The sequence below is a fragment of the Erinaceus europaeus genome, chromosome 16, assembly GCF_950295315.1.
Source record: "Erinaceus europaeus chromosome 16, mEriEur2.1, whole genome shotgun sequence".
NCBI classification, from domain to species: Eukaryota; Metazoa; Chordata; class Mammalia; order Eulipotyphla; family Erinaceidae; genus Erinaceus; species Erinaceus europaeus.
This window is the reverse complement of record NC_080177.1, coordinates 12,584,225-12,604,976: the sequence shown is the minus strand read 5'-3', so window position 1 is coordinate 12,604,976 and position 20,752 is coordinate 12,584,225. Positions and strand designations below refer to the sequence as shown.

Here is a 20,752-nt window from a genome sequence, read left to right as displayed (position 1 = left end):
ACAAGACTTAAAGAAAAAGTCAAGGTAGACTAGAGGCTGATGCCATCCCAGCCATAGCGCCGAGTCCTTTTCCGTCAGGCCTCCAAGGGTGTCTTGTTTAACTCTTGGACCCTTTTCCAGGCATGATGTTTACTCTTCTTGGCATGATCTTTACCTCTTTTTCTTCCATTTTTTTTTTTCAAAGCCTCTGCTCATCTTCCCCTAACATTTCTCCTCCTCTGGAAATATGGACCAAAATTATTTTTTTTATTTATTTCTTTATTGGGGGATTAATACTTTACATTCAACAATAAATACAATAGTTTGTACATGCATAACATTTCCCAGCTTTCTGTATAACAATACAACCCCCACTAGGTCCTCTGTCATCCTATTTGGACCTGTATTCTCCCCCCCAACCCAGCCACCCCAGAGTCTTTTACTTTGGTGCAATACGCCAATTCCAGTTCAGGTTCTACTTGTGTTTTCTCTTCTGATCTTGTTTTTCAACTTCTGCCTGAGAGTGAGATCATCCCATATTCATCCTTCTGTTTCTGACTTATTTCACTTAATGGACCAAGATTCTTTTAGAGGTGCAGAAGGCAGAAGGTCTGGCTTCTGTAATTGCTTCTCTGCTGGACATGGGTGTTGACAGGTCAGTCCATACCCCCAGCCTGTTTCTGTCTTTCCCTAGTGGGGTAGGGCTCTGGAGAGGTGGTGAGGTCTTCTGCCCAGGGAACATCCCACTTCTGTGGGAGTCCATGTCCTGTGGCTTTGACCCATGGCACTGCATATACTTGAGTGGCACTCTGGCTTCTCTCTCTCTCTCTCCTTCCCCCTCTTTCTCTCCTCTCCCTCTCCCTTTCCCTCTCTCTCCATAGGAGATAAATAAAAACAAAACCTTGTAGGGGTCAGGTGGTAACACCCCAGGTTAAGAGCACATAATGAGAGGCACAAGGTTAAGAGCACATAATGAGAGGCACAAAGTTCCAGCCCTCAGCTCCCCACCTGCAAGGGGGTCACTTCACAAGTGGTGAAACAGATCTGCAGGTGTCTATCTTTCTCTCCTCCTCTGCCTTCCCCTCTTCTCTTAATTTCCCTCTGTCCTATCCAGCAATAACAATGGGGGGGGAAAGCTGGCCTCCAGGAGCCACGGATTCATAGTGCAGGCACTGAATCCTGGGGTGGGGGGGGCTTGTAAATATTTATTTATTGTGAGATAAACTTAGAGCATGGCTCAGCTCTGGCCTAAAACTGTACTAGGGATTGAACCTGCAACCTCTGGGACCTCAGACATGCAGGTTGGTGCTCTAACAAGATGAGCTATACTCACAGCCCAAAAAAAAAAAAAAAATCTGTCTTGACTTGCATATAAACTAAATTGGATAAGATGAAGCTTAAAGAATGAGGAACTTTCAGGGGCCAGGTGGTGGTGCACCTGGTTGAGTGCACATGTTACAATGTGCAAGGACCCAGGTTTGAGCCCCCAGCCCCCACCTGCAGGGGGAAAGCTTCGCAAGTGGTGAAGCAGTGCTGCAGGAGTCTCTCTCCCTCTCTATCACCCCCTTCCCTCTTGATTTTTGGCTGTCTCTATCCAATCAATAAATAAAGATTTAAACAAAAGAAGGAGGAACTTCCTACAAGTTAGACCCTCAGATCAAGAAGTATCATGCCAGATTTCTGGAGATTAACTACAGGCTGAAATAAACTAAAGCTTCTCTGCTGCCCAATAGTCTAGATCATGAGGCAGAAAATGCATTTAACTTCGAATAGTTTAGGTTGCTAGAAGGCCCAAACTTACTGCTTTGCCAGCTCAGTCCTCATAAACCATAGAAAACCAGAAGCGGGAGCTCCATGGAAAACAAGAGTATGAATTCACCCAGTCTGAGTTGCAAAAGGCTTCTAAGGGTTTATGAATCATTCTGTGCGTGATAACGAGAGAATAAGTAGACTGTACTTTTATGTGCAATTGTTTTCGAATATGTGTCAGTACTACTGTAGCCCATAAAAATATAAATTTATTTTTGACTGGTGCTTAGTAAGTTATTTTGGCCCAAGAATGCTTTTGGAAGGAGAATAGCCACAGAGGTTTATCTGGATTTGGATGTTGTGCCTCACCTCACTCATCCTGAAGATAAATATCCTCAGGCTCAGAGCCCCAAATTCATGACTAAACAATAATCACCTGTCAGGACAAGTGCCTATTTTTCCAGTCTAATCAATGGCTCGACATTCAGCACACAGCACACGCCAGAGTCAGGGCAACTGCAGACAAAAGGAGAGGAGAGAGGAGAGGAGAGGGGAGGGGAGGGGAGGGGAGGGGAGGGGAGGGGAGGGGAGGGGAGGGGAGAGGAGAGGAGAGGAGAGGAGAGGAGAGGAGAGGAGAGGAGAGAAAATAGAGCTCACTGGACTTTGTCATCATACCAAAAAGAGAGATAAGGAGAAGACTGGATACCACAGAATATTCCAGAAAGCCCCAACTTCAGGCAGGGAAACCATAGAGATGGAAGTCTAGGACATAAGTGGCAGCTGAAAGTGCAAAGAGGCCCATATAGCCTCTTTGCACAGGAAGTTTAAAATTCCTAAGATTTCATGAAGAGATAGGAAGTTGTGCCTCAAAAACATACAGCCTTGTAAACGGATGTTACCGCAATACAAAATTAAGTAGAGTCCCTGAAAGCTTGCGCCTGAACACAGTGGTTCAGCTGCATGCGACTTCTCCCCACCAAAGGAGACCTCAGGCGTCTCTTCATCAGTCACAAGCTCCCACAAGAGACCAGCAGGCAGTCACCTTCTGTGTGAGGTGCCACATCAGTGCTCTTGAGTTGAGTCTGCTTTTGTGTTTCTGTTGGGAATTTAACACTCATGGAATTTCACTCTAAAGAGGAGCTCTGTTCCTACCCCTCTCCCTTTACCCCCTTACCTTCTGCCCTTCAGTCATGGAGAAACAGCAGAGAAAGATGCTTCTCTTTGTTAGTCTGTGCGAGGACTTTATAGCTCAAACTTATACATCCACCAAGAGATAGCACGTGCTAGGGTGCCACCTTACCAAGCATGAAGCCCCAGGTTCAATCCCCAGCACCACATGGGAGGAATGCAGTATTAGCAGAAGCTCAGTGGGTGATGGACAGTGTGCTGTTTCTCTCTCTCTCTCTCTCTCTCTCTCTCTCTCTCGCATTTATAATTGATAAGTGAGAACTCTGGGAACTGGGACTTCATAGTGGGAAGCCAAAAGAGGAGTTTCACTTGATACTGAGAAATAAGAAAAAGATCATTTTTATTTAATGTAAGTAATTGATTTGCCTCCAGTTGCTGGGAATTGGTGCTGACACTACAAATCCACCATTCCTGGTCATTCTTTTTCCATCATTTTCTTCAATAGGACAGAGAGAAATTCAGAGGGGAGGGGAGGTAGAGAGGGGGCTAGGCAGTAGTGTACCTGGTTAAGTGCACAAGGACCTGGGTTCAAGCCCCTGGTCCCCACCTGCAAGGGGGAATCTGCACGAGTGGTGAAGCAGAGCTGCAGGTGTCTCTCTGTCTCTTTCCCTCTCTATCTCCCCTAACTTCTTAGCTTTTCTCTGTCTCTATCTAGTAAATAAATAAATAATAATAAATTAATTTTACTTTGAAAAAAGAAGGATAAAGAAAGATAGACATCTGCTGACCTACTTCACCACTTATGAAGCATGCCAGCTGCAGGTGGGGGAGTGTGGGCTTGAACTCAGGTCCTTGTGCATAATACTGTGTGTGCTTTACCAGGTGCTCCATCATCTGGCCTCCTAAAAAAGATCATTTGTATAAGTATAGGAGATTTTTTCCCATAACTAGCTGAAGAGAAAAATTCTTCATGTGTATGGGTTTTTAATTTCCTTTTTTATTTTTATAATTTTATTAAGTAAATTATTGTTTATAAGACAGTTATTGTCACATGGGTGCAATGTCTTATCTTTCCATGATAGGTGTCTGCAAACCACTTCTACCACCAGCCTACATCTTCCTCCAACACCGTGCTTTATCTCAGCTCCCTCCCGACCTGGGTCTTCAGACATGGAACTCCTTTGTGTAACCATTATGCTGTCTCTCAGCTCTCTGCTTTCTTTTTCCTCCTGTGCTGTAGAGGAGCTCTGAAGTTAAATCTATTAAATTTAAAGTCCTAAACTAGTTAAGAACTCGACAAGGTATTTGAGCTATGGCCCATGAGAATAAATGGCTGTTATGGGAAGCATGATTCATATTAAAACTCTATGTGATTTCTATCATAGAAGCACATTTTTTCCCATTGTTACTCCAGGCTTCCACTAACATGGCTATTGTACACAAGCAAACTTGCTCAGCCTCCAGCATTCACCCGAGCTAATTACAAAATAATAGTCAGCTTGATTCAAAGTAAAATTTATAGAGAAAAATAATCACAATGTGCAGCTGTTTCTTAATATTCCATTTCAGTAGGTCAGAAAATAGTACAGAACAGGCTGCTAATAGCATACGTTCAGCCTATTTCCTCTATTCTCATAAAAAAAAAATTGGGGGTCGGGCGGTGGCGCAGTTAAGCACATGTGGCGCAAAGCGCAGGGACCCGCGTAAGGATCCCGGTTCGAACCCCCGGCTCCCCACCTGCAGGGGAGTCGCTTCACAGGAGGTGGAGCAGGTCTGCAGGTGTCTATCTTTCTCTCCCCCTCTCTTTCTTCCCCTCCTGTCTCCATTTCTCTCTGTCCTATCCAACAACGAATGACATCAACAATGACAATAATAATAACCACAACGAGGCTACAACAACAAGGGCAACAAAAGGGGGGAATAACGGCCTCCAGGAGTGGTGGATTCATGGTGCAGGCACCTAGCCCAGCAATAACCCTGGAAGGAAAAACAAATTTAAAAAGGCAACCTTAAAAATGAGTTTAAGTTCTTACCATACTCTGTAGCAGTGGTAAAGAGAAAAATTAGTATTGTCGCCCCAAAAGCCAGTGTTGATAGGGTCCTTTGAAGGACCTGGTTTGTGGGCTGAAGTGAGTTTACTGGAAAGACCTCTTGCCTTGTTGTGCCCAGGGCCCAAGTTTAAGTTCTGTCACCACATGGGAGGTGCTATGGCACTAGAGGAAGTCCTGGTGCTGTGATGCCTTGTCATCTTTCTCTCTCAAAGAAAAAGCTGCCAGATCAGGGCCTTGGTCTTGCCTGGGCCACCAGGTTCCAGGTGTTACCATGATGCCAACCGGACTTCCCTGGGCAGCTGGCCTCACCAATGTGTCCCGGAGCTCTGCTTCCCCAGAGCCCTGCCCCACTAGGGAAAGAGAGACAGGCTGGGAGTATGGATCGACCTGTCAACGCCCATGTTCAGCGGGGAAGCAACTACAGAAGCCAGACCTTCCACCTTCTGCACCCCATAATGACCCTGGGTTCATACTCCCAGAGGGTTAAAGAACAGGAAAGCTACCAGTGGAGGGGATGGGATACAGAGCTCTGGTGGTAGGAATTGTACCCCTCTTATCCTATGTTTTTTTGTCAGTGTTTCCATTTTATAAATAAATACGTTAAAAATTAAAAAAAAAAAGAATGAAAAGAAAAAGCTGCCAGGAACAGTGAAATCACACATGCGCAAGGTCCCAGCTCTACAAGGAGAGCAAGTGGAGGAAGCAACCTTGATAGTCCAATACCAACAAGTCTGTGTCCTAAGAGTCACTATATGTGGTCGAAGATCAAAAGGTGTAGGGATGGGGCTGGATGCTTCAGGATTATGTCTGGAGAGTGTAGGGTCAATAGAGGACTGGGTTGCCCACATGGTTTTCCCCTCCTTACTTGAGCTCTCTACTCACTTATCTTTCCAATCCTGCAAGGATAAACTTTGTAAAAATTTCCTGAGAGATTTGCTACCCTGCCCTAGTTCTCCCTGGAAAGCACAGGATGAGCCAGAAGAAGGGAAAAGATGGGATGTAGACCTTTCAGGGAGGTCCTAAAGACTTGTCTGTTTCGGAGTGGGACTAGACCCTTCTGTAACTGGCCATGACCTAAGATCTTTTTTTTTTTAGTATTTATTTATTTATTCATTCTCTTTTGTTGCCCTTGTTGTGTTATTGTTGTAGTTATTATTATTGTCATCGTTGTTGGATAGGACAGAGAAAAAATGGAGAGAGGAGGGGAAGACAGAGAGGGGGAGAGAAAGATACCTGCAGGCCTGCTTCACCGCCTGTGAAGCTCCTCTCTTGCAGGTGGGGAGCCAGGAACTCGAACCGGGATCCTTAACGCCAGTCCTTGTGCTTTGTGCCATGTGCGCTTAACCCACTGCACTAACACCCAACTCCCATGACCTAAGATCTTAATATAGGTGAGATACTTGGGATGGTATAAGGCAATCTGAATTTGGGCACAAAATTAGGTATAAACCCAGCAGAGATGATCATCTTAGCCAAGGTGCAGTGCCCACTGAGGAGACTCCAGGAGCTGGCTGAGTTGCAGGTGTTCAGACAATTTTTTTGCAAGTCATCCTCCTTCCAGCTCAGCCAAGATACTCAGGCAGGTCACTGAAAGAAGAGATTATACGTTCTTAACTGTACTAATTGGGGGCTGGAGAGATAGCTCACTGGAGAGAATATGTGCTGTGTCGTGTGTAGTCCACATGGGGGGGCCTTAGCAGTATGGTAAACTGTGGTGTGGCGGTGTCTGACTGAAAAGTTGGCCCAGGCAGAAGTTGAAAAACAAGATCCAAAGAGCAAGCACAAGGAGAACCTGAGCTGGAGTTGGCGTATTGCACCAAAGTAAAAGACTCTGGGGTGTGTGGGAGGGAGAGTACAGGTCCAAGGATGACAGAGGACCTAGCGGGGGCTGTATTGTTAGATGTAAAACTGGGAAATGTCACGCATGTACAAACTATTGTATTTACTGTCAAATTTAAAACATTAATTCCCCAATAAAAAATATAAAAAGGTGGCCCAGGAACAGTGAAACTGTGCATGTGCAATGTGCAAATGTGCAGAAACCTCTGCTCTGACACATATATATATGGGGAGGGAACCTATTTGCCATATTGCCATGTACTCTGCTAAATTTGGGGGAGGGCAGGCTCCACCCCATGTGAAAATTGTAGTCAAGAAGTGGGCAGACAAAATAAGTAAACAAACCCAACTAGATAATTAAAGTGTTGTAAGTGCTGTGAAGGAAGTAGACAAGATTAATGAGATCGGAGGTAGCTGGGAGGCATAAGTCTCCAGGAGAAAGACTTCCCTTCAGAAAGGACATTTGAACTGGGACCCTAAGGTGAGAAGTGGCCTTGGGTAGAGCTAGAGAAGGTGTACTCCAGCGAGGCAGAAAAAGCCTCTGCGCTTTCAGTAACAGAAGCCGTCTAGAGTGTAGTGAGGAGAATAATTTGGGGTGAGTTCAGAGAGGCAGCAAGAGCCAGATCCTTTGGGGGTCTTTGAGGTCATGACCAGGGTTGGGATCGTATTTGGAGAGCAGACACACACCGCGTTAAGCAGGAGTGGTCATAGAGCATTAGAGATCACTGTGTCGACTGCAGCATTGTTTGTAATAGCAGACTAGAAACAGATTGCATCAGTATAGAGCTAGGTGAGTCAGTGTAGGTTTACTTAGGTTGTATGCAGGAGTTAAAAACTATGAGGCTGGCAGTGCTCAGTCACTAGAGTATATACTTGACCATGTGCCAGGACCCAAGTTTGAGCCCGCAGACACCGTGTGGGAGTGTTGTGTAAAGGAGAGGCTTCAGAAGCAGTAGAGCAGTGCTGTGTCTCCTTCTCTATCGTTCTCCCTCTACCGGGGGGGGGGGGGGGGGGAGGGGGTAAATGTACTGAGAGTAGTGGAGTCACACAGGGATGAAGCCCTGAAGGGGGAAAAAGTGGTTATTTCCAAATACTGTTATAGAAGGATTCACAAGATGCCTTGAGTAAAAGGGAAAAAGGAGAAGAAATAAATACAGTATAAAGTCTACTGTCAATGTGTTTTTTAATGAGGGTGTGTGTGTGTGTGTGTGTGTGTGTGTGTGTAGGCTTACCTCTGTATAAAATTCCACATTAAAGACACAACAGAGGCTGGTAATAGGGCAGGGGTAGATAGCATAATGGTTATGCAAAGAGACTCTCATGCCTGAGGCTCCAAAGTCCCAGGTTCAATCCCCTGCACCACCATAAACCAGAGCTGATCAGTGCTCTGGTTAAAAAAAAAAAAGAAGAAGAAGAAGAAGAAGAAGCTGGTAATAGGCTGCTTCTGGGAATCCTGAGTGACTAGAATAGCAGGGGAATGGGTTCCTGGACCCAGCTGTTGAGTTGAGCTTGTGTAGAAGTTTCCCCTCACTAGTGAGAAATTCTCAGTCACATCTCAGCAGGGATGTCTAAGAATTCAACTCGGGTTGGGCGGTAGCGCCATGGGTTAAGCGCACATGGTGCAAAACGCAAGGACCAGCCTAAGGATCCTGGTTCAAGCCCCCAGCTCCCCACCTGCAGGGGGGTCGCTTCACAAGTGGCGAAGCAGGTCTGCAGGTGTCTATCTTTCTCTCACCCTCTCTGTCTTCCCCTCCTCTCTCTATTTCTCTATCCTATCCAACAACAACAATAGCTATAACAACAATAACAATAACAACCACAACAAGAGGGCAACAAAATGGGGAAAATAGCCTCCAGGAGCAGTGGATTTGTAGTGCTGGCACTGAGCCCCAGCAATAACCCTGGAGGCAAAAAAAAAAAAAAAAAAAAGAATTCAACTGGATGCTAAAACCATCTCATTTCTCAACGGCATGTCTTTTCTTTGCAGAGAGATGCCAAAGGCCAGTACCTGTTTGACCTTCTCTGCCACCACCTGAACCTGCTTGAGAAAGACTACTTTGGGATCCGCTTTGTAGACCCTGATAAGCAGCGGGTAAGTCACTGTCAGAAGCACGGATGGAGGAGAGGATTGGTCGGTAAGCTTGAAGCTTTGAATTGCCATTCATATTCAGTCAGAGTTTAGCCTCTGAGTGAGGGACCAACCAAACCCTGCCGTCAGATGTCATCTCTTCAGACCTCCGAGTAGCAGATGTGGGAAACATTTTAGCAAAGCTCAGCTAGTGTGGCCTAAAGTACTTTCCAGGTACTGAAAAGGTAACCTGGGGAGATAAAGTGAATTTTTTAGTTGTTGGCAGGATAACTGTGCTGTTGTTATATTCTAGAACCATGTGTCAGGCTGGGCTTCTCCTGTCTCTTTTCTAGTAAAAGAACTGCCTCACTCTGCTCTGGTTAGGATGGACCTTCTCTGGAGTGATACTGCAATTAATCTGGGCAGCACAGAGGAGCTTACTTCCCTCAGCTCATTCCCTGTTCCTGACTCAGGCCCAAGTTTTCAGCCTGCTCTCTGTTTCCCCTTCACACACACACACACACACACACACACACACACACACACACACACACAAATTCCCAGAGTTTGAAGATGGTGCCACTCTGACCCATCCACCCAAATATAGAAGGAGACTCCTATCTCCTCTCTTCTGATCCCTCTCTTCTAAACCTGATTCTGGGATCCAGATCTAACCAGAGAGCTGTAAAAGGTAACCCTTGGCACCACGATATTTGTGGGATCCTGTCAAGATTCTTCAACCAGACCCTTAAAATCTCTTGGATAAATGTGAACTTTCCACTCCTTTCCCATCCCCTTCATAATCTCTACCAGCCTTACCCTTTTTCCTAAGCTCTCACCACACTATAAAGTCTTCTCTCGGACTGTTGCCAAGAGGAATAGCCTTTTTTTTTTTTTTAATCATTCAGTTCCATCTGTCTTCTGCTGATAATGGGTCTCACAGTCATCCCTCTTAGTTTTTATTTTCCTTTGTTTACATATATATTTAATCTAACCAGTTAAATATCTTGGGGTGTTTGCTTTACTAAGTCCCAGACACTTACTGTGTTCTCCTCACTATACATAACTCCAGTGCTCTGAACCAGTCAGTGTCCTCTGCCACAGTTGTTTCCATACAATTTCATCTCCTAGTCTTTGCTTCCCAGTGAAGCCAAGCTGCGGTGGGCCATGTAATGTGAGAAGGACCTCTTAACCACAATGAGTGGCTATAATGAGTTGCCAGCCTCGTGGGAACTCGGATCAGAGGAAGCAAGAGAGCAGAGTGTCAGTCCAGATTACCCACGTGGAGCTGATGGAAGAACTGGCTCTTAGTGGGTCCATTAGCTGTGTGACCCACAGCCCAGCCCAGAAGGTGAGATCTGGGAATCAAGGGAGGCCAAAATGCCGTCTGCATGGCCCTGGCTGCTTTCCTGCCAGAGAGAGGACGCCGCCAAAATGGTAGCGCTAAGTGGAAGCAGCCCAGAAAGAGGACAGCGCAGACCCACTTCCTTCATCTGTTCAACAGCTGCATGTTGAGCACACTGCACGGCACACATGTAAAGTGGGAAACAAGATACAACCTTCTGCCCTCGCAGAGAGTTCATCTAACAATGTTTTTCCAGTTGCGTCCAGATAATCAAACCCCAGACACCAGCACTTCTAGCTCTCTGAAAACTGTTGGGGTTCCTGACTAACCTAAAAATAACAGACATTAATAATGGATTTTTATAAAGCATCCATGTAGAACTAAAAAACAGATATAGAATGATTTTGGCTTCCATCCCCCAAACATAAATGTCATGTTTTGCTACTCTGTCCTGCCTCTGTGAAAATGTAAGTGGAAGAAAAGAAAGAAATGTAAGTGAAGTAGAATACTTTCCTGCACGTGGGTTGTGGTTCTTTATCTTTTTTAAAAAATATTTATTTATTTATTTATTTATTTATCCCCTTTTTGTTGCCCTTGTTGTTTTATTGTTGTAGTTATTCTTGTTGTTGTTATTGATGTTGTCGTTGTTGGATAGGACAGAGAGAAATGGAGAGAGGAGGGGGAAGACAGAGAGAGGGAGAGAAAGATAGACACCTGCAGACCTGCTTCACTGCTTGTGAAGCGACCCCCCTTCAGGTTAGGAGCTGGGGACTCGAACCGGGATTCTTATGCCCATCCTTGCGCTTTGCGCCACCTGCGCTTAACCCGCTACGCTACAGCCCGACTCCCGTGGTTCATTATCTTATAAGACTTTAAACATCCCTGACGTTAAGGAATCCTGAGTACGCGTTCTTTAACACTAGGATTGGCAATCAACGTTATTCACACAACAGTGGAATATACACACCAGCTAGCCTTAGTTTCTCACCACTTGGGAATATCCACCAGTCAATACTTCCTATAACTGCTATCAACAGCCTCTGTCCCCACCCTTGCCAAAAGGAAAAAAAAAAGATACATTATACAAACACAACCCTTTACAGTCAGCATATCCCTACACAAACCAGGTAGGACTTTATCCCCAACACACAAATGCATGAGTTTACTTGTGCATAATGCTATGCCAGAAACATGGCTCAGATCTTGACACTCGGCTTTGGGGGTTGGCATTTCATTTGGGGGCTGCTTTCACCCTGGGCTACAATCTGTCTAGTCATTTAAATTAGCTGAAACAAGTTAAATTTGACACCACTTCTCATTAGGGTTTTCTTGTTCTTGTTCTCTGTTTCAGCATTGGTTGGAGTTTACAAAGTCTGTGGTGAAGCAATTGAGATGTAAGTATTCTCCATGAAAAGACGGAAGCTTTCCAGGGAGGGCAAGATGAATCCTCTCACATAGAGTAAATCTCAGTAACTTTCCTTGGTTTTAAGTAGTGAGGATGTTCTTTTGATGCTTCAGAGGCCTGTCCTGTCATCCCCATAAGGGAAGGTAGCCTTGTCACCTTCTAGGGAACGTGTTCCCTCACGGGCACCTCTCTTTCTCTGCAGCCCAGCCTCCGTTCACCATGTGTTTCCGTGTGAAGTTTTACCCTGCCGACCCTGCTGCCCTGAAAGAAGAAATAACCAGGTAAGACTGACCGTAATTCCCTTAACCACCAAGACCTGTGGCCTCTTAGACTCCATTCCAGGAGCTCCAACAAAGAATTCTCCCTATTGTAGACAAGCCTCTGTATTTCATTTTTGTGTGCTTTCTTTGCTCATCCCTTCTGTAGAATTCAACAGAGTAAATACCTTTCCATCAAGGAATATGAATATTTCATTATAAATACTTAGTGGCCATCTACTGAGGGACCTGGATGAACTCACCAAAAGCATGTTTTCTCTCACCTATGATGGTAGCCACTGTAGATGTTTTTGATGAGGACTCTGTTGCTGCATATTTCAGGGACTGAAAATAGACTCCAGGGGCCTAATGTTCTTGACAAATGCCAAAGCATGACACTGAAAGACAGGCTGGAAAATACTGAAGATTTGAAATCCAAGTGGGTAAGCTCTGGTATATTGCTGGATCAGGTCCATGATCAGCTTTTTATTGTGGGGATCATGTTCTGCAGTGGACACAGCTGCGTGGAATGAAGCTGTTCTCATCCAGCACCACTTGAGGATGAGAAAGAACCTCTGAGCCCACAGCCATTCTGTCAGAGGGCCAGTAAATAGGAGCTTCAAAACCTCCATAGGGAGGAACCTAATTCATTCTTTCTAGATGAAGTCTTGCGGGAGGCAAGCAGGCGGTGATGCACTCCGTTAAGTGTGCATATTGTCATGTGAAAGGACCTGGGTTTGAGCCCCTGATCCCCACCTGCGGGGGGAGGAGGGGGTTGCTTCACAAACAGGCTTGCAAGTATCTATCTTTCTCCTTCTCTGTCTCCCCTCCCCTCTCAATTTCTCTCTGTCCTGTCAAATAAAAATAAGAAGCGGGGGGTGGGGGAAGGCCACTGGGAACTGTGGATTCGTAGTACTGCCACTGAACCCCAATAATAACCCTGATGGTAATAATAATAATAATAGTCTTGCCATGGAGATTCAGAAACACCCTAGCAGGGATACATAGTTCTTTTTTATTGTTTTTAAATATTTATTTGTTTATTCCCTTTTGTTGCCCTTATTGTTGTTTTTTATTATGATAGTTGTTGTTGATGTCATTGTTGGATAGGACAGAGAGAAATGGAGAGAAGAGGGGAAGACAGAGAAGGGGAGAGAAAGATAGACACCTGCAGACCTGCTTCACCACTTGTGAAGCGACTCCCCTGCAGGTGGGGAGCCAGGAGGCTCGAACCAGGATCTTTATGCCAGTCCTTGTGCTTTGCACCCCCTGTGCTTAACCCGCTGCGCTACCGCCCGACTCCCAGGATACATAATTCTTACAGTAATGGAATCTAATCTTGATGTAAGCAGAACCTTGGTGATAACCTGTGGAAAGTGGGACTCTTGTCAAGAGGTGGTCCCAGGAACCTGAGAGTTGAGAGCCAGTTCTGCCAGCTCTACCCATTCCCTAAAGCCTTGGAGACAGCATAGGTTGGAAAGAGGCCATTGTCAATCACATATAGGCTGCTTGTCCTGTAAGGCTTTGAGATCGACTTCCACATCCTTAGCAGCAAAATCCCAAAGAAAAGAAAAAGGGAAGAACAGACTGTTGTTTTCACTTCCAGCTTTTTTTTTTTTTTGCCTCCAGGGTTATCGCTGGAGCTCGGTGCCTGCACTATGAATCCACTGCTTCTGGTGGCCATTTTTTTCCATTTTATTGCATAGGACAGAGAGAAATTAAGAGAGGAGGGGGAGACAGAAGATAGAGAGGGAGGGAAGGAGAGAGAGAGAGAGACACCTGCAGACCTGCTTTACCGCTTGTGAAGCATTCCCCCTGCAGGTAGGGAGCAGGGGCTCAAACCCAGATCCTTTTGCAGGTCCTTGTACTAAGTACTATGTGCAGTTAGTACTATGTGGGCTTAACCGGGTATGGCACTGCCCGGCCCCCCACCTGCTGCTTTAAAGGCCACACCACTAGCTTTAAGTAAAAGAAGGAAAAAGAAGAGAAAATTTCTCTGAGAAGGAAAATGAAAAAATAGATAGGAGAAAAAAAACAGGATCAATGGTGCAAAGGTCGGACAGGAAGGGAAAATGGCATCTTCACACTGGCATGGTGGAAATTGACAGGAAGCTCCTGACACAGTTAGAAGGGTCAGGAAACACAGCGGGTTAAGCGCACGTGGCACAAAGCGCAAGGACCAATGTAAAGATCCTGGTTCGAGCCCTCAGCTCCCCACCTGCAAGGAAGTCGATTCATAGGCAATGAAGCAGGTCTGCAGGTGTCTGTCTTTCTCTGCCCCTCTCTGTCTTCCCCTCCTCTCTCCATTTCTCTCTGTCCTATCCAACAATGAAGACAGGCAACAATAATAACTATAACAATAAAACAAGGACAACAAAAAGGGAATAAATAAATATTTTAAAAAGAAGGGTCAGGAAGGGTGTTTCCTGCAGTTGCCCCCCACCCTGCACACTCACCTGCTTTGAAGCACTGAAGAAAGTGAGGTGTGTGGTAAAATATTAAACTTCATGCTCCTTACTGGGCATAGAAACTGCAGGCTCTCCTCCACCCATATGATTCTCACTTTGCTTTAGAAAACCAAGCTCACCCATACTAGTGAGAAGTCGTGTAGCTTTAAGCAGAGTGAGGGTAGAAACACTCTGTTTAACAACTTCAACAGAGAGGAGTTTTGACAAAGCACTAGCCTGTCTCACTCAGGAGCTCTAGAGAGTTTGCTTTAACTTGCAACTCTCCCACTCACCAGTCATTCTCCCACCCTCTCATCCTCTTTCTCACTTTCTATTGAAAGAGATCATGAGGCCAGATGTAGATCCAAAAGTCCATGCTCTTGTCCACATATGTCAGAGCAAATATAACACATCTTTGTGGAGCCTGACACCTTGCCTTGTTAATACCATGTGTCAAGATTGCTTGGTGTTCCCCTCTGAGCTGAACTCAACTTAGTGAACTGCCAGCAAGAGAACCATAGACACAAGGCTTTCAGATTATATGGAAAAACAAAAGTGGATGCTTACTTGGACCTCAGGGAAATTATTTCCTGAATCAGATTGGTCTGTTATGTACAGATCATCCTTCCCAAGAAGCAACGTAGACCTGGAAGACCAGATCTTATTTCTCTTGCTTATTATCTATATGACTTAGATGTAAGACCTTGAGCCTTTCTGATATTTAAGTTTTTGATCCATAAAATAGAAGTTGTAATGCGTAGCTCATAAAAATTTTTAGAAGGTGGAGGCCGGGCAGTAGCTCAGCAGGTTATGTGCACATAGCACAAAGCACAAGGACCAGCCTAAGGATACCGGTTCGAGTCCCCAGCTCCCCACCTGCAGGGGGGTCACTTCATAAGCAGTGCAGCAGGTCTGCAGGTGTCTGTCTTTCTCTCCCCCTCTCTGTCTTCCCCTCCTCTCTCCATTTCTCTCTGTCCTATTCAACAACAACGACAGCAAAAACAGTGATTAACAATAAGGGCACCAAAAGTGAAAAAAATAGCCTCCAGGAGCAGTGGATTCATAGTGTAGGCACCAAGCCCCAGCAGTAACCCTGGAGGCAAAAAAAAAAAAAAGATAAAAAATATATATATATTTAATTGTTAGAAGGATTAACCACTACACTAGATTCTTGTTGTTAACAGTGATCTTGCGCTAAGCAAAGACTCGGTATCATCTTATTGAGGGGTGGGGAGTGATGGTTTATAGTACAGTTGACACATGAATACAAGATCTCATCTTTCTATGAAAGGTCTTTGCAGAACACTCCCACCTTCAGCTTGGGTCCTTTTCCATTATACACAGGACCATATGGTTCTCTCTGTCCCTCCCTTCACCTTCTTCCCTAAAATCTTTTGCTTTGGTAGTCCAGCGGTGGCACAGCAGGTTAAGCGCATGTGGCGCAAAGCACAAGGACCGGCGGAAGGATCCCGGTTCAAACCCCCGGCTCCCCACCTGCAGGGGAATCAATCGCTTCATAGGCAGTGGAACAGGTCTGCGGGTGTCTATCTTTCTCTCCCCTCTCTGTCTTCCCCTCCTCTCTCCATTTCTCTGTCCTATCCCAACAATGACATCAGTAACAACAACAATAAGAACTATAACAATAAAACAAGGGTAACAAAAGGAAATAAATAAATAATTACTAAAAAAAAAAAAGAAAGAAAGAAAGAAAGAAGTATTAAAAATAATCTTTTGCTTTGGTGCAGTACATCCCACCCCGCCCAAGTTTTTCTTTGTGTTTTCCCTTACTGCCCTTGTTTCTCAAATTCCACCTATAAGTAAGATCATCAGGCACTCCTCTTTCTCTCTTTGGCCTATCTCACTTAACATGATTCCTTTGAAAGCTATTGAGATAAGGCAAAGGAGATGACATCATCATTGTTAACTACTGCCTAGTGTTCTGTTGTTATATAGGCCACAGCTTCCTTAGCCATTCATCTGTCATTAGGCATCTGGGTTGCTGCCAAGTCTGAGCTATTGTGAATTGTGCTGTGTGAACATAGGTGTACAGAGATCTCTTTGGATAGGTATTTTTGTTTCCTCTCGATAAATCCCCAAGAGAGAAGTTGCTGAGTCCTAAGGTAGGTTCATTTCTAGTGTTCTGCGAATTCTCCAGACTGTTTTCCACGAGTTGGACCAATTTACATTCCCACCAGCAGTGTAACAGAGTTCCTTTTCCTCACATTCCTTCCAACACTTGAGCCTCACCTCTCTATGATATTCTCACAGGTGTAAAGTGGTATCTCCGTGCCTTTCATTTGCATTTCTCTGATGACGGGTGACTTTGAACTACTCCACTTGGATCTCTTCTTTGAAGATTCTGTCATGTCTTCTTCGTGGGATTATTTTATTTTATTTTTGCTGTTGTTGTTGCTGCTGCTGCTGCTCCTGAATTTTTGTGTTCGTCACATATTTTGGCTCTTAGCCTTTACCTGACATGTTCTGTAAAGATCTTCTCCCATTCTGTAGCATTTCTTAGGTTGATTTTGTTAACTGCAAGGCTAGGGCCTTGCACATGCATGATACCACCACTCCCAGATCGGGTTTTTCAATCTCTATTTTAGAGACAAAAAGATAGTAAAAGAGGCTAGACACTATAGCACCACCACTCTGGTGACATCTGTGGTGCTCCCACTAAGCTCAAACCCACGGCTTTATGCATGGTGGAGTGTGTGTCTAGCAGATGAACTGTCTCCCAGCCCCAAACTGATTCCTGGTCCATGAATTCCCAACCATTAAAAATAGTTGTGCATTTAGTTCTGCATTTTTTCTTTACAGAGCACTTCTTTTCTGATTTTTTCCTCTGTCCCTACTCCCTGACAGCTAGAGTCATAACACTTGACCAGCTAACTTGTGAGCACTCAGAGAGAAAACCATCCCAAGTCAACATCTAATTCCTGCTCAGCACAGCATAAAGATCATGGCCAGGCCTTTTGCCAAGCCAGCAAACCTCAAGGATGCTGACCCAAGTGTGAGCTCCTCCCCCATTTGTATGTATCTGTGTTACAACCATCCTTGACTATTTCCCTCCTTCCTCTCTGCCTCACTGGTTTTCCTTTGTTAGAATGCAGTTGTCAGTGATAAGATCTCCAGGGTAGCCTGGGTCTGATTCTGGAGTCTTTATGCCTTTTCTCTAAGGCAATCCGGATGGAAGCCATGAAAGTAGCCGCATCTTTCTCCTCATGCACCTCCTGCTGATCTTGAGAGACTGGGTCCCTGCCCCAGCTTCACTCCATGCCCATAATTCATTCCTGGCTAGGAGCCCTCCATGCCGCCTTCCTGCCAAACTAATTTAGCTGTCAGTGGGTTTTTTCCTAGCAGTTTAAGCCCTAAATTTCACTGCCATCTAAGCCATTTCCAGAAAGCCGGGCTGAGAGGAGGGGATGAAGTAAAGAACTATGCTTCGATTTCTCTCTTGGGCTCTTCCAGATGATAAATTTAGTTTCTAAATCCTGATTAATCTCTTTTATCATTTGCAAAAGTAATAAATAGATTTTTCTCCTCTGAGCTAGAGACAAGGCAGAGAAAAACGGGAAGTAGACACCAGATTTAGATTTTAACAGGGACTGCAGGTGTACAGTACTTTAGAAGGAAGCTGGATGCAGATGAAGCCCCATCTTGCAAGGAAGCAAATTGTCTGAGTTTACTTCTGAGCAGATGCTCAAAAAAATGTCACTAGGGTGAACATAGGTGTGCCTAGTAAATGGAGTTTTATCCATCAGTGAACACCACTTGAGCTTCTCCTAGACCTTAAGATCAAGTGGAAAACTACTTAAGTAGCAAAAAGGTAGATAGAAGGGGTCTGGGTGGCGATACACCTGGTAGAATGCACATATTACCATGAGTGAAGACCTGGGTTCAAGCCCTGGTCCCCACCTGTATGGGGAGAAACTTCATGAGTGGTGGAATAATGCTGCAGGTGTCTCTCCTCTCTCTTTCTTTCTCTCTCTCTCTCTCACTCTCTCTCCCTCCCTCCTTCCATCAAAGAGAGTAAAAGGAAAAAAAGCAGATGGAAGGAGGTAAGAGCTCATTCATCTGGTAGAGAGTGTGGGTAGTCCATGAGTGCAGCACAGATTCAAGCCCCAGAACCACACAGGAGTGATGTGAATGGCACCAGGGGGAAGCCCTTGGACTTTGCAACCCACATATATGTCTCTGTTGCAACTACTCAGTTCTGCCACTGTAGCTCGAAAGCCACCGCGAACAGTATACAAATGAATGTACATGATTGTCTGCTAGTAAAATTTGATTTCATTTCTCTGGAAAGTATGGTGGCAGGCCACAGATGCCAACCTCAGGCTAAGGGATTGGAAAGAACCAGTTCAAATACCAGCTCATTCTTCGAGTAGCTGTGTGACAAGACAAGCAACAGTCACTCAGTTTCCTTATATGTGAATCGGGGATGGATAGCCAACTCACCTCCTAGAGTTATTGTGAGAATTAAAGAGAGTATGTGTTACAGTACAGTGCGTGGAACAGTATGTATTCAAGGAATCATAATTATTATTCTATCTTGTCATTATTGTTGCCTGCCTCTTCCCCCTTTGCATGTAGACTCCATGAGAGCAAGGACTCTGGGACTGAGGAGATAGCATAATGGCTATGCAAAAAGACTTCCATGCTTGAGGAACCAAACATCACAGGTCCAATTCCCAGCACCACCATAAACCAGAACTGAGCAGTGCTCTGGTGAAAAAATTAAAATATATTGATGGGGACCGAGGACTCCGTTTTATTGCCTGCTGTTCTCCAAGGCAGGGCTGGCACAGCTAATATATCCTCGTAACTGGATGGGTAGTTGGATAGTGAAGATGAGCACAGGCTATAGGAGATCACTAGACAAATATTAAAGTAAATAAAACGTGATCTCTGACATCAGGGAGCTTGTCCTGTCTTATATGGAAGGAGCCATACTAGACATGATTACAGCTGGGGAAATGACAGGGAAAAATAGAGGAAGTCAGGCACAAACAGTCTATTGAAGGGAAAGTGGGGTTGAAAGGATCTTCGGGAAAAGCTCCTCGGGAGCCTGTAAGGATTTCAGAAATTGGGGGAAGGGGGGTGGGATGAACAGGAGGGAGTAGGCATTAGCAGAACCTCACATGTATTTGATTCCACTGCTATGGGGGACCTTTCCCCCTTCCCATATTTTTATTTATTTATTTACTTGTTTGTTTATTTGTTTATTTAAAAAAGGACCCCCTTCCCATTTTAACTTCAGGCAGAGAGAGAGGAGAGATACCATGGCACTGCCCCCACCATTTATAGCATTTCTCCTGTGGTGCCAGGGGCCCCCAACTGAGTCCTCCTGCATTGATCAGGTATACACTTTCTCCCGGTCCTGGAGTTCAGAATTTTTAATTCTGGAAATGTCTGTGAATCCATCCCTGTCCTCTTATATCAGAAAGCAGTACAAAGCTAAACCCCATGCTTTGGAAAGATACCACAGAAACACTCAGATTTTCCCTGACTGTCTTTCAGACGCTCTCATTCTTTCTATCCTTAGATGGTTCTGATTTATGTTTCCATCAATTCAGGGCAACAGCACCATTAAAACAAAAATGGGATAGCCCAGGAGGCGGTATGGTTAGAGGGCTGAACCTACAAGTGTGAAGGCCTGAGCTTAGTTCCAGCATCACATATGCCTGAGTGATGCTCTGGTATTCTCTCTCGTGCTCTCTCTCTCTCTCTCTCTAATAAATCTTGGGGGGGGGGGTTATATGTTAAACCCTCTTTGAAACCAGTAAGAATGGAGATAGGGAGATTTGAAAAATGAAGGTAACCTTTGAAGTGTCTTGTCTTAAATCTGACCTAAGGCTGGTTTTCTTTTTTGGTTCCCAGGAGGATTCCTCTCTGATGAGGAAGAGTTCTCCTGATTGAATTTTGGATTCCTTTCTCTGTAGCTTGATAACTAACTGGATCATCATGGTGGCAGAAAAAGCAGCAAGGCAGGAGTCCAGAGGCTTTGATACTGATCACTAGCACCCCAGTCAAGCCACTCCACCTCTCTGGATGTCTGTCCCCTCATCTGCTGAGTGAGAAAATTAGGTCCTGTAGCTCCTCTCCCCACTCCACTCCCCTCGTCCCCTTTCCTTCTCTCCCACACACCATGTGGCATTTTACTGTGCGAAGCAGAGTGAAGATAGCTTGATTTGGTAGATCCAGCTTAATGCACTGTGTATGCCTCTTGAATCATTTTTTTCTTTTTGGTTAAAAGAAGTTGGGGGGCCTGGTGGTGGCACATCTGGTTAAGCGCACATGTTACAGTGCTCCAGGACCCAGGTTCGAGCCCCCGGTTCCAACCTTCAGGGGGGAAAGCTTTGCACGTGGTGAAGCAGGGCTGCAGGTATCTCTCTTTCTTTCCCCCTCTCTATCTCCCCTACCCTCTCAATTTCTGGCTGTCTCTATCCAATAAAGATAATTTAAAAAAAAAGAAATTGGGGCA

The 20,752-nt window shown here is 45.0% G+C and overlaps 1 protein-coding gene across 7 annotated transcripts in view; it reads left to right on the top strand.

Annotated features, from left to right (window-relative positions):
* FRMD5 (FERM domain containing 5) overlaps positions 1-20,752 on the top strand; it is a 353,107-nt gene that overhangs the window by 270,554 nt on the left and 61,801 nt on the right. For all 7 annotated transcript variants that reach the window (XM_060174543.1, XM_060174544.1, XM_060174540.1 and 4 more), the window contains exons 2-4: positions 8,734-8,838; positions 11,511-11,553; positions 11,767-11,845. In XM_060174543.1, the coding sequence (XP_060030526.1) occupies positions 8,734-8,838; positions 11,511-11,553; positions 11,767-11,845 (227 nt within the window). The remainder of the gene's footprint in view (positions 1-8,733; positions 8,839-11,510; positions 11,554-11,766; positions 11,846-20,752) is intronic.